Consider the following 18,544-nt stretch of genomic DNA (forward strand, 5'->3'; position numbering starts at 1 on the left):
GGACCTTATCTAATTCTCTGTTGAATCCAGTTATAGTTTTGGCCTTCAAAGCATCCCCTGTCAAAGAGTTCCACAGGTTGGCTATGCGTTGTGTGAAGAAGTACTTTGTTTTAGGGCTGTCAATTAATCGCAGTTAACTAATGCGATTAACTCAAAAAAATTAATCGTGATCAAAAAAATTAAATCGCAGTTTTAATTGCACTGTTAAACAATAGCATACCAATTGAAATTTATTAAATATTTTGGATGTTTTTCTACATTTTCATATATATTGTATTCTGTGTTGTAACTGAAATCAAAGTGTATGTTATTTTTGATTACAAATATTTGCACTGTAAAAATTATAAACAAAATAAATTGTATTTTTCAATTCACCTCATACAAGTACTGTAGTACAGTCTCTTTGCTCTGAAAGTGCAATTTATAAATGTACATTTTGTTTTGTTACATAACTGCACTCAAAAACAAAACAATGTAAAACAAGTCCACTCAGTCCTACTTCTTGTTCAGCCAATCGCTAAGACAAACAAGTTTGTTTACATTTATGGGAGATAATGCTGCCTGCTTCTTATTTACAATGTCACCTGAAAGTGAGAACAGGCGTTTGCATGGCACTTTTGTAGATGGCATTGCAAGGTATTTACATGCCAGATATGCTAAACATTCATATGCTCCTTCATGCTTCAGCCACCATTCCAGAGGATATGCTTCCATGCTGATGATGCTCATTAAAAAAATAATGTGTTAATTAAATTTGTGACTGAACTCCTTGGGGGAGAATTGTATGTCCCCTGCTCTGTTTTACTGGCATTCTGCCATATATTTCATGTTATAGCAGTCTCGGATGATGACCCAGGACATGTTGTTCACTTTTTAAGAACACTTTCACTGCAGATTTGACAAAATCAAATAAGGTACTAATGTGAGATTTCTAAGGATAGATACAGCACTTGATCCAAGGTTTAAGAATCTGAAGTGCCTTCCAAAATCTGAGAGGGATGAGGTGTGGGGCAAGCTTTCAGAAGTCTTAAAAGAGCAACACTCCAATGCGGAAACTATAGAACCCGAACGACCAAAAAGAAAATCATCCTTGTGCTGGTGGCATCTGACTCAGATAATGAAAATGAACATGTGTTGGTCCACTCTGCTTTTGATTCTCATCGAGCAGAACCTGTCATCAGCATGGACGCATGTCCTCTGAAATGGTGGTTGAAGCTAGGGCCGGCTCCAGGCACCAGCTTACCAAGCAGGTGCTTGGGGCGGCCACTTCGGAGAGGGGCGGCACGTCCAGCTGTTCGGCGGCAATTCGGCGGATGGTCCCTCACTCCTGCTCGGAGCAAAGGACCTCCCACCTAATTGCTGCCGCAGATCGCGATCACGGCTTTTTTGTTTTGTTTTGTTGTTTAGCTGCTTGGGGTGGCCAAAACCCTGGAGCCGGCCCTGGTTGAAGCATGGAGGGACATATGAATCTTTAGTGCATCTGGCACGTAAATATCTTGCAATTCTGGCTACAACAGTGCCATGCGAACGCCTGTTCTCACTTTCAGGTGACATTGTAAACAAGAACAGGGCAGTATTATTTCCTGCAAATGTAAACAAACTTGTTTGTCTTAGCAATTGGCTTAACAAGTAGTAGGACTGAGTGGACTTGCAGGCTCTAAAATTTTACATTGTTTTATTTTTAATGCAGTTTTTTTTGTACACAATTCTACATTTGTAAGTTCAACTTTAATGATAAAGAGATTGCACTACAGTACTTGTATTTGGTGAATTTAAAAATTCTGTTTTTTATTTTATTTTATTATTATTATTTTTTATTTTTATTTTTATTTTATTTTATTTTATTTCTGTTGTTTTTTACAGTGCAAATACTTGTAATCAAAAATAAATATAAAGTGAGCACTGTACACTTTATATTTAATGCCACAGCACAACGGGTTGCTGAGCTCTGTGACTTTATCCTCACGCACAATTATTTCAAATTTGGTGACAATATATACCTCCAGACCAGTGACACCGCTATGGGCACCTGCGTGGCCCCACAATATGCCAACATTTTTATGGCTGACCTGGAACAACGCTTCCTCAGCTCTTGTCCACTCACGCCCTTTCTCTACGTACGCTACATTGATGACATCTTCATCATCTGGACCCATGGGAAGGAGACTCTGGAAGAATTCCACCATGATTTCAACAGCTTCCACCCCACCATCAACCTCAACCTGGACTAATCTACACGGGAGGTCCACTTCCTAGACACCACAGTACAAATAAGTGATGGTCACATTAACGCCACCTTATACCAAAAACCTTTTTTACAGTTGCTTTTTATTGTACACTTTGTATTCTGTGTTGTAATTGAAATCAATATATTTGAAAATGTAGAAAACTTCCAAAAATATTTAAATCAATGGTATTCTATTATTGTTTAACAGTGCGATTAATAGCAATTAATTTTTTTTATCGCTTGACAGCCCTACTTTGTTTTGTTTGTTTGAAACCTGCTGCTTAGTAATTTCATCACTAATCAAAGCATCATGAATCCCCTTTTTATTTTGATTTGTTTCCAAAGCTGGGGCTGTTGGTGAGAGCCCTGAAGGACCATGAGCTGCTCACATTTGATCTTTGTAGATAGGGTCCTGTTCTGTTATTCGATATGTGGCTGCCAGTCTAATCCTCACCTCACACCCAGGTTCTTCTTACGTTTCAGTTCCTTGCTACAAGAAAAGCCATCTGCTCCCAACTATCAATAATTGATGCCCCACGAGCCTCCTTGCCTGCCCCCATGACAAATGGTTTGTGATATTGTGGAATCTGAAGAGAGGCAGGTGGATTGCATTTCTTCCTCTCACGTTAATAGTCATGGTAGCTGGTGCCTGTTAGTCACCTGGGGAGAAAGTTGGACGCTGAAGGGGACAGTTGCCTGGATTGTGCGTGATGCAGCGTCTCTCAAAGAACTCGCAGGCTGGGGTTGACCAAACCTGAATAGTAGATGTTGGGTGAAGACAGCATTCGGAGAAGATACCAATATGTTGTTCACAACAAGAAGGCTTCCCCAACCTGCCATGTTGGTAGCCTGTGCAAAATGCTGTTCTTAGCACTAACAGCCTAAGCTGAGGTCCAAGTGAGACTTGTCTCTGCCAGTCATTACTGTGTCCCCACGGAGGCTTCATCCCACAGACCTAGAGCATCAAGTGCACTTATTTCGGCTCTGCCTGTGGGCCTCTGTGGCCTAGCCCTTCCCATACTGCCCCTGTGTCCCAGCCCGTCACGCACCTGGAGGAGCAGTTCATGCAGGTTGCTGTATTGAAGCCAGTTGTATACTAACTGTTTTTAGTTTGACAGAGAGCTGCAGAAATGGGAGGGAATCTAGCGTAGGGAGCGGGGGAGGGACTTTGTGTGTCGCTCGTAGAACACAGCTGAGGGTAGCAATGTGTTAACACTGGAGCGAGTGTCAGGTCCGTTCTACTGGACTATCAGCATGTCACAGAGAAAAGCCTCCCTAGTTTGTTCTGGACTGACTTGGGCAGAGTGTGTCTCTAAAACGGGCTCTCCGGAGAGCCAGGAGCTGACCCCCTGAAGTAGTCGTGCTGGGTGAGTGGAGTGTACCAGTGAAACTTGAATTCCTCTGAGTTGTGCATAAGGCAGAGCCATAAAGCCCAGGATTAAATGAGTCCACAGACAATTTCCTGTCCCTCCTTTCTCTTCCAGTCGGCCATTTCTCTGCCACAAACTTGCCATACAACCTGGGGCAATTCGCTGCACCTCAGTGTCCCTCTCTTTCAAAGAGCTTTAAGATCTGAGAATGAAAAGCACTAAGGGAGGGCTAAATACCAATACCAACTGAGACTGCATGTGGCTCGACAAGGCCTCTTTGGTGTAATAACGAGTTGTGGGGAGATATTGGAGGTGGGGTTGTGATGGGGTATCCACCCCGCACCGGCCATCCCGGGGTTAATGGAGGCCTGAAAAGGAAGCTCAGCTGGGGCACCATATAAAGCCAGGGAGCTGGGAGCAGAGAGGGGCAGCCGGGGAAGGAGTCTGCAGTCAGTCCCTGGGATGAGGGAGGTCATCGGGGACAAGGAGTAAGTCCGGGGGAGAGTGAGCCCTCAGAGCTATCCTGGAGAAAGGAATCTGGCAAGGAACTAGAAGGGGCTGAAGCACCACAGGGAGTAGAGTCGGCGCCTGTGCTAAACCCAGAACAAGGCGAGAGAAGATAGAGAGGCTTGGTAGGAAGGAGCCCAGGGAAACGGACTGAGCAGACCTAGATTGCTGGTTCTAGGTCCCTGGGCTGGAACCTGGTGTAGCAGGTGAGCTGGTTCCCCCACCAGCCTCTGGTAGAGTGGCACAGAGCCCAAGGAGGGGCTGAACACCCCCTGGAAACAGCATTTGGACGGTTCCCTGGGGCACATTGTAACCCCAGAAGGGGTGGACTCTATGGGGAGTCAGAGGGCCAAGTTACCAGAACAGAGGCTATTGCAGAGCGAGCAGGAAGGGAGAACCCAATGCAGGGACGGCGACATTTCCAGACACAAGGAGGCGTGCTGTGAGTGGGTGGCAGCCCCGTTCCAGAGTTCCTGCCAGGTTCTGGTTTGGGCCTAGTGCTATTCCAGATAGTTCGTAACAACTCGGAGGGTGCAGTGAACAATGTGCTGGTCATATCTGAGGCTGAGTCAAAGCTGTGGGGGATATCAGAGGATGGCCTGGATCCCCTACGATGGGCTTGGCCCTGGTGCGGGGGGCTGGCCTGGGACAGCCCCCACTGGAGGTCTCTTCCAGCATAAAAGACTGTGAAACCTTTACAGTGTGTAAGCGCCAGTTAGCAGCTGCAGAAAGGTGCTAGAGTTCCTCCCCAAACCACTGTTATTCTTACAGAGAACGTAAACACAAACTTTCTCCCGCCTGCGTGTGAGCGAGAGAGAAAATCTCTTTGGGAATGTCCATCAAACCAACTGTTCATTGTGCTGTGTCTGGAAGGGAACAGGCCTGCGGGCTACAGTGTGTGTTTCCCAACCACAAGGTGTGTCACTGATTTACATGAGATGCCTACTTGACATCTCCCTGGACACCCCTGAAAGCCCAGTGACTCATGTCGAAGGAATTGGTTCTGATTACACAAAAAGGCCAGTGAAAGACACTCGTCGGCTCACTGCTGGGGGTGGGGGATAATTTTTCACTCTAGAAATGCTGAGTGGCGTGGAGCTGTGCAGAAGAGGTGAAGCACAGTCTGAACAAGTGTGTACACTTGCTTGGTCTCTGCTTTCCTCATGGGACAATGTGTCGTGGTCCCTCGATGTCCAGGGAGGCACCATTATCTGTGCTCAGACGGCTTCTCCTGGCATCGTGTCCTCCCGTGTCCTGTATGGCTGTATGAACATTGCCCTGCCGCCAGGAGGAGCGGCTGAGGACACCTGAATGCTGTGGTTTCTTGGCCATCCAAGAGTCCTGTGTATGTTCCCTGCGGGCAGAAGTCTGGGTTTGGAACCACTGAACTCACTCCTTGTGTGCCCCTTAGGACAGTTTAGCTGCCCAGAGCAGCAGAACACGGGGGGGCAGCTCGTGAGAACTCCTGAAGGCCTGGGAGTTAAAGTCCATCAGAGAGTTTCCTCGTAGGTGAGCTTGCTTCTCTCCACACGGGGGGCAGATTGACTTTCATGGAGCTAAGGCAGGTTAGCCCAGCGGAGGATCTGCTAAGAAAGGGCTGTTTTTCCTCATCCCTTTTGTGTTAGTAGGACGGTGAAGCCAGGGCCAGCCATCTCCACAATGGGTTCTGGTGATCTTGAATATTTCTGACGATGAGCTTTGTGGTTGCCTCTTGTGTAGCACCGGTGCTGCTGGTAACTCTAGCAGAGCACAGGCCTTCTGGCTAATGACTTCCTGGGGCCGTGCAGTTCTCCAGCAGGCAAGAGAGGCTGACTGTGGAATTCACTTCGGTTCACAAGGAAATGTGATCAGGTGTGAGAAACTTCAGTGTGAACGCTTGCTGCTGCTCAGCTGTCCATTTAAACTGCTGCGGGGGGACAGAGTGTGCCCCGTTCGAAGGTGTCCCTTGCAGCCCCGGCCTTCTCCGAATTTTGGTGCTGCTTGGCATTGTCTCCTCCTAGGGCTGACGTGGAGGGTGTGTCTGATCTGTGAGAGCTTTACCTGCAGTACCATGCAGGGGGCTCATGTTTCAATCATGATTTATTTTGCTAACAGCTCTGGCTAGGACTTTGGGTCCATGTTGTTTGGCACGGCTTGCAGGCTTTCAGCAAACCTGGTTTGCAGCGCTCCCGAGCTCTTGACAGGGTTGGCTCATTCTAGACTTTTTTTCCTCTGCCACTTTCTCATCCCACACTGCTACTGCGGTAAGCAACAGGATGGCACCAGTAACAGTGTCGTGCATCTCGGCTTTCTGCATGAGACCAGACGATGCATTTTTGAATAAGAAGAAACCCTGTTGGGGGGGAGTCAGCAAGGTGTCATATAGAAGGTTTTGGAGACCTGCCCAATGCTGAAGGACCTGGCCTTACCCTATTAACATCACCTTAAAAGCCAGGATTCCCTCCCTCAATCCCCATGCATTTCCTCCTGGAGAACCCCGCTGGTTCCACTCTCCACCTCGTCCAATATCTTCACAGCTTGGGGATGTTCTCTCCCTCGACTCAGCCCAGGGGGTAATCTGAAGCATTTTCATCCCATTATAAAACAGCTGGGTTATTTTGATTTCATTTCATATACAAATATTTTTAAAAGATTAAAAAAATGTAACTAATAAACTCGTCTTGGCGGTGATCCAGCTTAGCCTTAGCAAACAATCATCTTACAGCCCTGAAAGTAGGAGAAACTAGACTGTCCCAGACAACTAATACATGTCTCTAAAGATGCACTTGCTCCAGTTACCGTTTATTGAGAGACTTCTACTGTCTGGGGGACTGGAAAATGCCCCCTGATTCTCACAGCTTGATTTAGAACAATACGCTGTCTCAGTTAAGCAAATGTCAGTTCCCAACCCTGTCTCAGCCATAATTGCTTAAAGGACTTCTTCAGCCCCCAAGGACTAGCAAAGCCACACAACATAAACAGCAGCTCAGCTACAACGGGGCTTAGCAGTTCTCGAGGTATTTTTGACTCTTCTTTTCCAACAAACTGCACAACAGACCGGCTGGTCCCATTCTGGTAATACAATCTCTGTTAATGGCAGCTATGGCAAGACATGGACACTGCTGAGCCGCTGTTATTGCTGGAAGGTCACTGTGCAGACGTAGAGAGAGACCCAGTCTGGGCCCCTGGGGCTTCTGTTCTAAGCTGGTCAAACAGGAACTCACTGGTCTGAATTGTACTCTGAGGTGGGGGGTGCCCTGGGGGTCTGTGTGTGTAGGAGATCCTGTGTACCCATCTCCCCTGCCCACTCAGAAGTCCCCTCCAGCATGCCGTCTCCAGACCTGTGGAGGATGCAGGGAGATGCAAGTTGTGAGGGAGAGCCCTGCGGGGGGAGCCCCTCTACATGTGGGATATCCTGCAGCAGTTCCCTATACGGGATTTGCTTGTACCATCACTTGGTGGGAGCTGGAGGAGGGAGGCACAGAACCTCTGGATGGGTATCATCAGCAGAGCTGAGGAGCTGGACCTGCTGCTACTTCCAAGGGTTTTTAGGGGGAGGAGCCAAATCGTGCACCCTGGTGGAAGAAGGGGGAAGGGATGGATACATTCTGGACAGTGGATTACACCCTTGGGAGCTGTGGCCTATAAGTGTATCTGTTGGATAATTTTGGATTTACATACCTCTCACCCTCACACCTATTGGTACCCGCGGAGCTTGTTCCCAGCAGAGCATGCATTGACCTGCAAATCTTACTGACATGATATCTCAGGTTCTGATATTTGTGTTCTATCTCCTTCTATTAATTCTTACAAAACACAGAAGCCCTGAGCAGCTCATCTCTTAGTGAACAATTTTTTTTCCCAATAACTTTCTAGCAACTTTTGAGCCTCCGGTGCCTCTGTGAGTGCTGTGCAGAACGGAGAAGCAATCAGTGGCCCCTTGCTGAGGGGGGGGGGGGGGGTTGGTTCTTGTTCTGCCTTCCTTGTGATCAGCTCATTGGCACTGGATATTAGTACAGTTTGCAGTAGCTCATATTTTTACCTTCTTTTCAGGCCTATTCAGGGTTCCCGCCATTGCTCCCAAAATGCCCCATGAATGTATATTTAATCTCACAAACCACTTTTACTAATAAAGGGCAGGGGAGACAACATCCCCAGGAAATATACAGATGGGGAAGAATGAGGCTGGAGGGGAGGAAGAGGGAAATAATTGTAAAAGAGTAAAACTGGCCATTCAAACCAAGAACACAATAGTAAGAATTCTAATCAAGGATTTCGTTGCTATCCTGTTACCAAAAGAATCCTCTGCTTCATGGAGAAATGAATTCAGGGTGGACAGTGACAGCCACTGAAACAATACGAATGTGTTCATGGATGCATTAGGCGAGGGATTTCTAGTAGGGATAAGGAGGTCCTGCTTCCGTTGTATAAGGCGCTGGTGAGACCTCATTTGGAGTACTGTGTGCAGTTCTGGTCTCCCATGTTTAAAAAAGATGAACTCAAACTGGAACGGGTGCAGAGAAGGGCGACTAGGATGATCAGAGGAATGGAAAACCTGTCGTATGAAAGGAGACTAGAGGAGCTTGGGTTGTTTAGTCTGACAAAGCGAAGGCTGAGGGGGGATATGATTGCTATCTTTAAATATATCAGAGGGATAAATACAAGGGAGGGAGAGGAACTATTCCAGCTTAGTACTAATGTGGACACAAGAACGAATGGATATAAACTGGCCGTGGGGAAGTTCAGGCTTGAAATTAGACGAAGGTTTCTGACCGTCAGAGGGGTGAAATATTGGAACGGCCTTCCGAGGGAAACGGTGGGGGCGAGGGACCTGTCTGGTTTTAAGATTAAGTTAGATAAGTTTATGGAGGGAATGGTTTAATGGTAAAACATAGTAGCCAAGGAAAACCAAGCAATGGTAGGTAAATAGTATAATGGCTAACACGGGTCAGGCTAGCGACTCTTGCCTACATGCTCGGGGTCTTACTGATCGCCATATTTGGGGTCGGGAAGGAATTTTCCTCCAGGGTAAATTGGCTCAGCCTCTGGAGGTTTTTCGCCTTCCTCCGCAGCATGGGGCAGGGATCACTAGCAGGAGGGTCTCTGCCGATTGAAGTCACTAAAACACAGGATTGGGGACTTCAACGGCAGAGTCCAGGGAAGGGTTATGTGGCCTGCAGCATGCAGGGGGTCAGACCAGATGATCATAATGGTCCCTTCTGACCTTAAAGTCTATGAGTCTATGGAACATGAGGTGTGAGTAAACCAATGGGGGAATAGCAGGTGAAATTCAGCCCTGTGCACAAGAGCAGGCCAGGGCCCAGCCTCTGAGGTAGTGGTACAGAGACTGTCTCTTGGCCCCTCTGCACAGGGGTGACTTCCCCCCTTAGGATATAAAAAATACTGATCTTTTCCTGCAGGAGATGCATTTAAGTAAAGACCCGCCAAACAGGGTGTCAAGGGGGAGGAGTTAGGCCTGCTCAGCAGAAGGGCCCACCAGGGCTCTACAGTAGTTGGTAAAAAGAAGAAACTTCATTCTACTAAAATTGGTAAAAATGGGTGGTACGTGGTCACCCCCGTCCATCTGGTCCCATCTGGTTTTGTCCTGAAGCCTGCACTGGTGGTGCTGATCTCCTAGCTCTGCGGTAGAGCAAGTGCCCATGCTGACATCATTCCAGCTAGCCGATGCCTTTGATGCAGCTGGACAGGGGATGTTGTTGACTTACTCCCATCCAGACCTGGGTGGGTGTAGAGGGCGCTGCTCTTCCCTGGCCTCGTTCGCCTCTGGCCAAGCTAAGCGGGCAAGGGCTCTGCTTGCCTCTGAGCTCCCAGTGTGAGATGCCGCAAGGCGCTTTCTTGTTAGCCCTGGGTGCAGAGCTGTCCGTGTGCGGATGACACTCAGCTTTGGCTTTGTCTCATGCAGGCGGTAGCTACCTCTCCAATGAATCCATAACGTAACATTGCCTTTGTCTTTAAAGGGGCAAACAATAGCGCTGTGTTTCCATCTGAACTCTGCAACCGTCCGCTGCGTTTTAAATCAGCAAACGCGGGCGGGTGGGGATGGGGCTGCCCCAGGCATCTGGCCAGCCGAAGGGTTCAACAGCAGGCAAGAACAAACTCCTTTGAATACAGCGTAGATGTCTAGCCTGGTGATTTATGGACAGAGAACAGAGCCATTCGAGCCTGGCTGATGGATTATCACTGGCGTGCAAGAAATGGTGGTCAGTGTCAGAGGGGGGCGTAGGGTTTGGGCCGGGGGATCTCCAAAAGGACGGTCTATTTTGTGCTGTGATGACTGATGAGGTGGTACAATTTTAACGATTGTTTAAAGCCACCTGTTTGACTCTACCGTCCTCTCGATTAGACGGAGGCCTCAGGCTCTGTTTCTATGCGTAGGACAGAAATATACCAGCAGAGAGACCCAGGGAGTGAACATTAGCTACCTAGCACAGGAGTGAATCGCGTGGGCACAGTGGGAACTGCGGGGTTATATACTTTGGGGTAAGAGAAATGAAAGCTGCTGGCAACACAACTGCAAACAAGACAGTAATGGGAGTCCTTCGAATGAGCCAGCTTTTACTGGGAGATCTTCTCCCTGGCGGAAGAGATGTCTTGGGGTGTGGAATCCCGGATCCATTTTATCTTACCCAGCTGCTACTTAGGAGGAAGGGTGAACCAAACCTGTACTGATCCATGCCCCCCCCCCCCCCCAGCCCAGCCCCCGTGCTGCCATCAGACTGGACAGAGATACCCAGATGGTACCAGGGGCTCTAATGAGGGAATATGGGATACAGCTGAGCAGAGAGAAAATCTCTCAAGGCATTTAACGTTAGACTGACCAATGCCGGGGTGAGTGAGAGGCACAGACCCACCAGGAGATGGATGGATCTCATAGATCTTGTCCATGCCTAATTTCTACCACTTTCCTTATCAGGGACATTGAACGGCTGCTGTGCCCACAGTGAAAGCTCAGGAATTGTTCAGGGATCTGTGAGCTGGGGGGTCTCTGCCTTTCTGCCTGTCCTGGCATCTCTCTGCCCTTGTGTTCACCATGCTGCTGCAGTCCCTCCTCCCCTCCCTGGACTGACGCCTGTGAAGAAATGACAGTGAGCAATCCCTGAGTGACTGTGGCCAAACGTCTTCTGTCCTGGGCGACTGGGTGGGAACTAAGAATCCCTGGCATGACTGGTGATGTCCCGTGTAATTGCCCCACAGCTCTAGGGTGCCCTGTAGCACCAAGAGAGGGGAGCGTCCAAGCTGGCACATGCTGTCTGAGGTCAGTAGCTGGCAGGGTCTAGGGCCGGTGCTACCATTAAGGTGAACTAGGCAGTTGCCTAGGGCGCCAAGCTTTGGGGGCACCAAAAAGCGGTGCCCCCAATTTTTTTTTTTTTTTACAGCGTTACTCCCCGAGCGCGTGGTCACCGCTCCACTTCTCCCGCCTCGCAGGCTTGCAGCGCCAATCAGCTGTTTGGCGCCGCAAGCCTGGGAGGAGAATTAGAGCGGGGCCGACGTGCTCGGGGAGGAGGCAGAACAAAGGTGAGCTGGGGTGGGGAGCTGCCGCAGGGGGGGCGTGCCTCTGGGCAGAGGAGGGGGAGCTGCGGCGGGGGGGGGGCGGGGAGCTGCCGCAGGGCTGGGGGGGGCGCAAAGTGGAAGTTTCGCCTAGGGCACGAAACTTCCTTGCACCGGCCCTGGCAGAGTCTGGGCTCTTTTGCTGGTGCCGGTTGCTGTGTTTTTGACGTGCCCAGTGGATGCTGCTTTATGTAAAATACAGCAGAGGGGGGAAGGCACCAGGGCTCCACAAGGCATCAGATCTGCTTAACCCATCAACCCCAGCCTGGCAGCAGTGAGGAGATTCCAGATCTGTCTCGCTTGCAATAGCTTGTCGCTCAGGAGACAGCTTCCGCAGGGCAGCCTAGGGCAGGGTGAGAAGCAGAGGGCATTGCTTCAGAGACAGATGGGATGTGGCACTTGGACAAAGCCTGGCTTTGCCAGACCAGTCCAGTTTCCTGGTGTGACAGGATCCCTGGGGTGCAGCCTGGGGACCGTGGGACTGCTGTACCCCCTTAATTCTCGCCTGCCTGGGCTGTCTCTCACAATGCCTTGCTAGTGACCAGCAGCAAACCCCTCCAGGTGCTATCATCACTAAGCCCAACTGCATGTGGAGCCCCCAGCCAGCTAGCTTGCTTGAATGCTCCCAGAGCCACTCACAAATCACCCAGAGAAAGGCACTTGCCAAATCCCCCCAACTCCCAGCCTTGCACCTCAGGAATATACCTCAGGAATAAATATAACTTTATGAATTGGTTCACCACTTCATCAATGGAACGTGGACATAGACCAACCTTCGCAAACCTGAGCAGATTTGCCCCACACTTCAGGCAAACTCGCTGGTAAAGATAAACAGTTAAACAAATTTATTGACCACAAAAGATAGATTCTAAGTGATTATAAGTGATAGGCAAAAAGTCAGTTAGTTACCAAAATAAAATAAAATCTAAGCACTCAGTCTAAACTCTCAACCCTGTTAGACTGGGCAGTATCTGTTGGAGTCTCAAGTCTTCAGTGTCCTTGTTGTTTGCAGCATAGATGGGGGCAGGAGAAAGGCCAGACATGGGGCCCCTGTGTTCAGTTTTATACCCTCAGTCCATGTGCTTGGGGAGCACAAGTCCTGGCCTGTCTGATGGTTATTGCTAAGTCCCCAGGCAAGACTGAGCAATTCCCCTGGTGGGGCCTCATGCAGGTGAGTCATCGCATTGTAGTTCCCTTGCTGGACAATCACTGCTGTTGGGTTGTTTGACACCCGCCCGGGCGTTGGTTACTTTCCTTGCTGTTGTCTCTGGGGAGCTGAATCTGGCCGATTCCCCAACTTACAGCATGTTTTAGTGACAACCATACAACACAATTCTCATAACTTCATATGCATTACTGATACCCATATGCTTTATATGTAAGATCACGATTATATAAAAACGAGGAATATGGGGGTTCCAGGGCACTCCCGCCAGATACAGAATGTCACACCTGGTTTGCCCGCACATTAGTGCAGTACTCAAGAGGCAGTGTTGCCTACTGGATAGAGTATTGGACTGGGGTCTCTTCCTTTCTCTGACACTGACCTGTTGCGTGATCTTGGGGTCGGCATTTCACCTCCCTGTGCCAGAGTTTCCCATCTGTGAAATGGGGATGATGCTACTGACCTCCTTTGTAGCAATAGGTGAGAAGTGCTATGTAAGATCTAGATGCTGTTAGCATTTAGTTAGTTATTGAAGAGAACCCTCCCCTCCCCCGCCCATTGCAGCTCAGAGTCTGCCACTAGCTGTTTCACATTGTAATCTGCCCTGTCCTTCTACCCTCCTGGCCTACAGCTTTAACTACGTTTTGAGATGCAGCAAGTCCAAGGTAACGTCGTTGATGGAAATGGCACGAGTAAAATGTGCTGTCTGGTAGCCCAGAGGGGAGACTGCCAGGTAGGGAGGGAGTGATCAGAACTCATCTATCTCAAAGACTGTGATGGGCAGCTGCTATGCCCCACTGCCCCTGCTGCAGTCCCATGGGCACCTCAGGATTAAACCTTTCCCAGTGCTTGGAGCGAAGGGTTGAGTCCTGTTCCTAGAACTCCCAATCTCAAGGAGACGGCAAAGAACAAGAGGATCTAACTCCATGGGCACACTGGCCTTGAGGCTGCTGGAAATGTGAAGTGGAAACAGATGAATGGTAACCTGAAAAGGGGGCGAAAGGGGCGAGTTCCCTCCTTTTGCTGCTCTAGGCCGGGTAAAGGTGGCCCAAAATGATTTCTGGGGCGATTTTATTCTGCTTGTTTTTCAACCTAAGGTCTTGCATTGCCTAGAAGACGTTATGGCAACTGGAGACCTAGAGTAATTAGGATGTCACAAGAGACCAGAAGCTGCAGGTCCTAGAGGGGAAGGGGCCATTTAAAAACAAACCCTTTTAAAAACAGAGTTTTAAACTCTTTCACGTCACTGCCTGATGAACAAGGGAGAATGGACAGCTGTGTTGTGGATTTCGTACCTTCTCCCCACCGCCAGTGAGTGCTGCCAATACACAACTCCAGCAGAGCCGGGCGAGAGCAGGAGTTAGCAGTTCCTATTTAGAATGTGCAAAGCATCATATAAAAAACAATCTTTTTAGTTTTTAAGGTTTTTAAAAGAAACCTTTTTATACAAACCGTGAGAAGCAAAAAAGGGCACAAAACCGAATGATTTAAACCCCCTTTGCTGGTCATCTTTAACCCTCATCCTGCAAACACACAGAGTTTGGCTCTAGGCCTCGAGTAGCCCCATTGAACTCAATAGGATTACTCACTAGTGTAAAGATAGCACATATGTAACTGGGGACCCAGTTAGGAGAGAGAGAGAGGGAGAGAGACTTAGGGCTGGTGCGAGGAGCGGGGCTAGTAAAATACGTATAATACAAACAACCAGATCTCCTGTCTCCAGTCACATTAATTGACCATTATTCTCTACAAGACAGTAATTGTGCCTCCAAACTGTTAAAGATGTTGAAGTCATTAGTAGTTTCTGTGATAGGAAAATGATTTGTGAGGGAAAATTCCATCTCTTCCCAACAGACCAGAGCTCAGATCCTGCTTCCTCCCCTGTTTCAGTACCTCCAGCTAAAATACCATGCTGGCAAATAGGGGGGAGGTGATTTAGGCAGGACAAAGCATTCAGCAGATATGGAGCAGAGTCCGATGTGAACCTAGCAATGCCGCAGAGGTGTTGGCAGGCAGCCGTAGAGATGTAGGAGGAAAAGGAAAGTCCAGGGTCAAGGATAACCCCAAGGCTGTAGACATTGGAGGCACTGGGAGGTCAGAATGGAGGTGAACAGTAGGGATGGAATTGGACTGGAGGAGAGCCCACTCCCCTGGGAGAAGCACTTCGGTTTGAGAGTCCAGTACCAGGTGACATGATCACATGACCTTGCAGTGTCAAAGCAGGCATGGGTCAAAGGCTTAGCATCCCAGGAAGCGTCTCGGGAAGGTGGGAGATTAGCATCTTCAAAGGCCTATTGTTCTCCCTAATGGCCCATCCAGACTGATTGCATTCTGTCTAGAGGGCACTCCCCAGGAGCAAACACTTTTGTAATTGATACATACACTGGTGCCGGGCAGTGGGCTGGGGGTGTCTGCCTCTGGGGAGGAGCGGGGGGTGGGGGGGGTGTCTGTGCCTGGTGCTGGCAGTGGGTGTCTGCCTCTGGGGAGGAGCGGGGCAGGGCAGTGGGTGTCTGCCTCTGGGGAGGAGCGGGGCGGGGGGGTGTCTGTGCCTGGTGCTGGGCAGTGGGTGTCTGCCTCTGGGGAGGAGCGGGGCGGGGGGGTGTCTGTGCCTGGTGCTGGGCAGTGGGTGTCTGCCTCTGGGGAGGAGCGGGGCGCGGGGGTGTCTGTGCCTGGTGCCAGGCAGTGGGCTGTGGGGGTGTATTTTGCGAGGATAATTGCACAGAGTCAGGACACTCAGCAGAAGCTCCCCATCAGAGGGGAACGGGGGTGCATCGTAACAGCTGCACCCCAATGGGCTGCGCATCCTGCCCAGTGAGGACTAGCAAGGAGCCCCCGTGGCTGCACACGATGGCAGACGTGTGGTAAAGGGCTTGCTGTGAGCACATGCTGGCCCCGGCAGTCACAGCTCGGGATTCCCTGCCCCCGAGACGTTACAGTCGCCCCTGCCAGTGGCGGTAATGTCGCCTGCTGCCCGCCGGTCCCTTTGCATTGGCGCTAGTCAGGCCTGGACCCCGCTGCGGAGCCCGCCCCCAAGGGTCAGTCGGTGGCGGTTGTGACCGTGGCTTTGGGAAAGGGACTAAAGGACGTATCACTCCCGAGCTGGGCGGGTGGAACTGAACTGCGGGGCGTGGTACACAGGTGGCACAAGAGCTGCAGCTGCCTAGTGCAAAAATACACACACGTGCCTCAGGAGCAGGCCGGCGTGGGCAGAGCGCTGTGCGGGGGGGGGGGCGCAGAGGACTGCAGTGGGGCACAGAGAGCTGTGCAGTGATGGGCAGAGCGCTGTGTCCGGGGGGGGGGGAGAGAACTGCAGTGGGGCACAGAGAGCTATGCAATGATGGGCAGAGCGCTGTGCGGGGGGAAGAGAACTGCAGTGTGGGGCAGAGAGCTGTGCAGTGACGGGCAGAGCGCTGTGCCGGGGGGGGAGAGAACTGCAGTGGGGCGCAGAGAGCTGTGCAGTGACGGGCAGAACGCTGTGCCGGGGGGGAGAGAACTGCAGTGGGGCACAGCTGTGCAGTGACGGGCAGAGCGCTGTGCCGGGGGGGGAGAGAACTGCAGTGGGGCACAGAGAGCTATGCAATGATGGGCAGAGCGCTGTGCGGCGGGGAGAGAACTGCAGTGATGGGCAGAGCGCTGTGCGGGGGGCGCAGGGCTTGGTGCCTGTTGGAGCCTAGGCCACAGCAGGCCCCAGGAGTGCCTTGCCGCAAGACGCTGGTCCATAGCGGTGTGACTGGCGTGGCGAAAGGAGCCAGGTTGAGAGCCAGTGAGAGGCGCCGGTCCCTTGTCTGCACAGCTGCTCTGATCACACAACCTTTGGGGTCAGAAAACCCTGCCCGTGCCTAGGGTGTGGGAGTGAGTCGGGGCGGGGAGGCTCTGCTCCTGGCCAGGCTCTAGTCCTCTAGTGGCCAACCTGCGACTCCGGAGCCACATGCAGCTCTTCAGAAGTTAATATGCGGCTCCTTGTCTAGGCACCGACTCCGGGGCTGGAGCTACAGGCACCAACTGTCCAATGTGCCGGGAGGTGCTCACTGCTCTGCCACAGGCCCTGCCCCACTCCATCCCTTCCCGCCCCCTCCCCTGAGCCTGCCGTGCCCTCGCTCCACCCCCCCCAAAGCCTCCTGCACACCACGGAACAGCTGATCGGGAGGTGCGGGGAGGGAGAGGGAGGCCCGATCAGCCTGGGAGCAGTGGACGGGACGGGAGCTGAGGGGGGGCGGCTGACATGTTACTGTGTCTCTTTGGCAATGTACATTGGTAAATTCTGGCTCCTTCTCAGGCTCAGGTTGGCCCCCCCTGCCCTAGGGAGTGTTCAGACTGTGCCCTGGAAGGAGTTTGGTTCCCCAAGCCCCCAGGAGCCAGGAAGGGAGACGGGGGCAGGGGGGTGGCCCTGGGCCCTGCTCCTGTTCCTCATCCTCCCGCCAGTTGTGGCTCAGGGAAGGAGCAGTGAGTGGCCAATAATAACCACGTCAGAAGTGCTCAGCGTGATTCACCGGCTGAGTTCTGGGGCACGACTCCACTTCATCTTCCCGGGTACAAGAAAAGCTGACAGGACGCGGGCCCGGGGCTCAGGAGGCCCAGAGAGCAGGAAGGACTGTACCTAGGATGCAGTCGGGGACGTGAACGCTGGGTGTGGGGGGGAAGGGTAACCGTAGCTGGAGCACTGGACTGGGAGTCAGGAGACCTGTCGTTCCCCCCCACCCCACCTGACTTGTCTGCATGGCTTGGGGTGCAGAGGCCGACAGTGAAACTGCAGGGATAGGGCGGGAGGGAAGCTCTGGGCTGCAGAGCAGTGGGCAGGTCACTCTGCAATTGTCCACTGTGAAGCTCTGTGCACCGTGTGGGTCCCGGCTTTGCCCCGGTCTGGCCGCTCCTGGAGTGCTGGGCAGGGTTTGCAGGAGCAGAAGGAGCTGTTGTTTGCAGACGGATGGGGGGGCAGGAGAGCGTGGGTGGAGCATAGCCTGTTCCCCTAACTTCTGTGTGGTGCTGTTAACTCCAGGGGAGTCTCCATGCACTTGCTTGCTCAGCCAGATCCTCTCTGGAGGGAGACCCAGGAGACAGGCTACAAGCGGTTCCAACACCTTGAGCTTTCTGGGGGAACGAACAACCCCACGATGGTCTCCGAGCTGGCGGTCTCCGTTCTCAGAGAAGCCGTTTCAGTTTACAAGGCACGTTCCTTAGAATGTATTGTTCATTGGGTCCGTGACTGTCCTGGAGGCATTCTGGGCCATTCCTCACTGCTAACCCCCATGAGCCAAAGCGGCCCTCAGACCTGGAGCACACACCCCACCCCAGAGCAGTGAACCCCAAGCCAGGCCACCCTGTATGAGCTCAGCGCTGGTGAGAGCCGCCGCCCGACACAGCCTCTGTCCGAAGCAGAGAGGGCTTGGAGCATGGGCTGAGAGGTGCTGCTTTCCCCTGAGGTCCGCCCAGCGGCCCTGGGCTCTCCCCGGGGCAGCAGCCACCACGGCCCTGAGGCTAGGTCTCCACGCATCCTTCCTCTGCGTGTGTGAGATCACCTGCCCTCCTGTCTGTCAATTGCTAGCTAGAGCCCCAAACCCCTTCCGGAAGGGCCCCTCAGCTGGCCTCTGGGCCGGATCCTTCCTACACCAGAGGGAGACGAGGCACAGCTCTTGTCCTGTGCACCCTGCTAGCCCCAGCGGGATGCCTGGCTGACCCTTCCGACCTGCCCACGTGTGTACGGAGCAGGCTGTTCTGGCCAAGGGCCAA

At 51.6% G+C, this 18,544-nt stretch overlaps 1 protein-coding gene across 13 annotated transcripts in view; it reads left to right on the plus strand.

The window, feature by feature from the left end:
* Positions 1-18,544, plus strand: part of ST3GAL3 (ST3 beta-galactoside alpha-2,3-sialyltransferase 3) — a 367,793-nt gene that overhangs the window by 337,914 nt on the left and 11,335 nt on the right. The window contains exon 13 of one of the 13 annotated variants that reach the window (XM_065555310.1): positions 17,814-18,353. The exons of the other annotated variants lie outside the window; for them this stretch is intronic. Coding sequence (XP_065411382.1) covers positions 17,814-17,900 — 87 coding nt within the window. The 3' untranslated portion in view covers positions 17,901-18,353. Of the gene's footprint in view, positions 1-17,813; positions 18,354-18,544 lie in introns of those variants that run through there. 13 annotated transcript variants of the gene reach the window in all.

This window comes from Chrysemys picta, chromosome 8 (assembly GCF_011386835.1).
Source record: "Chrysemys picta bellii isolate R12L10 chromosome 8, ASM1138683v2, whole genome shotgun sequence".
Classification (NCBI taxonomy): domain Eukaryota; kingdom Metazoa; phylum Chordata; order Testudines; family Emydidae; genus Chrysemys; species Chrysemys picta.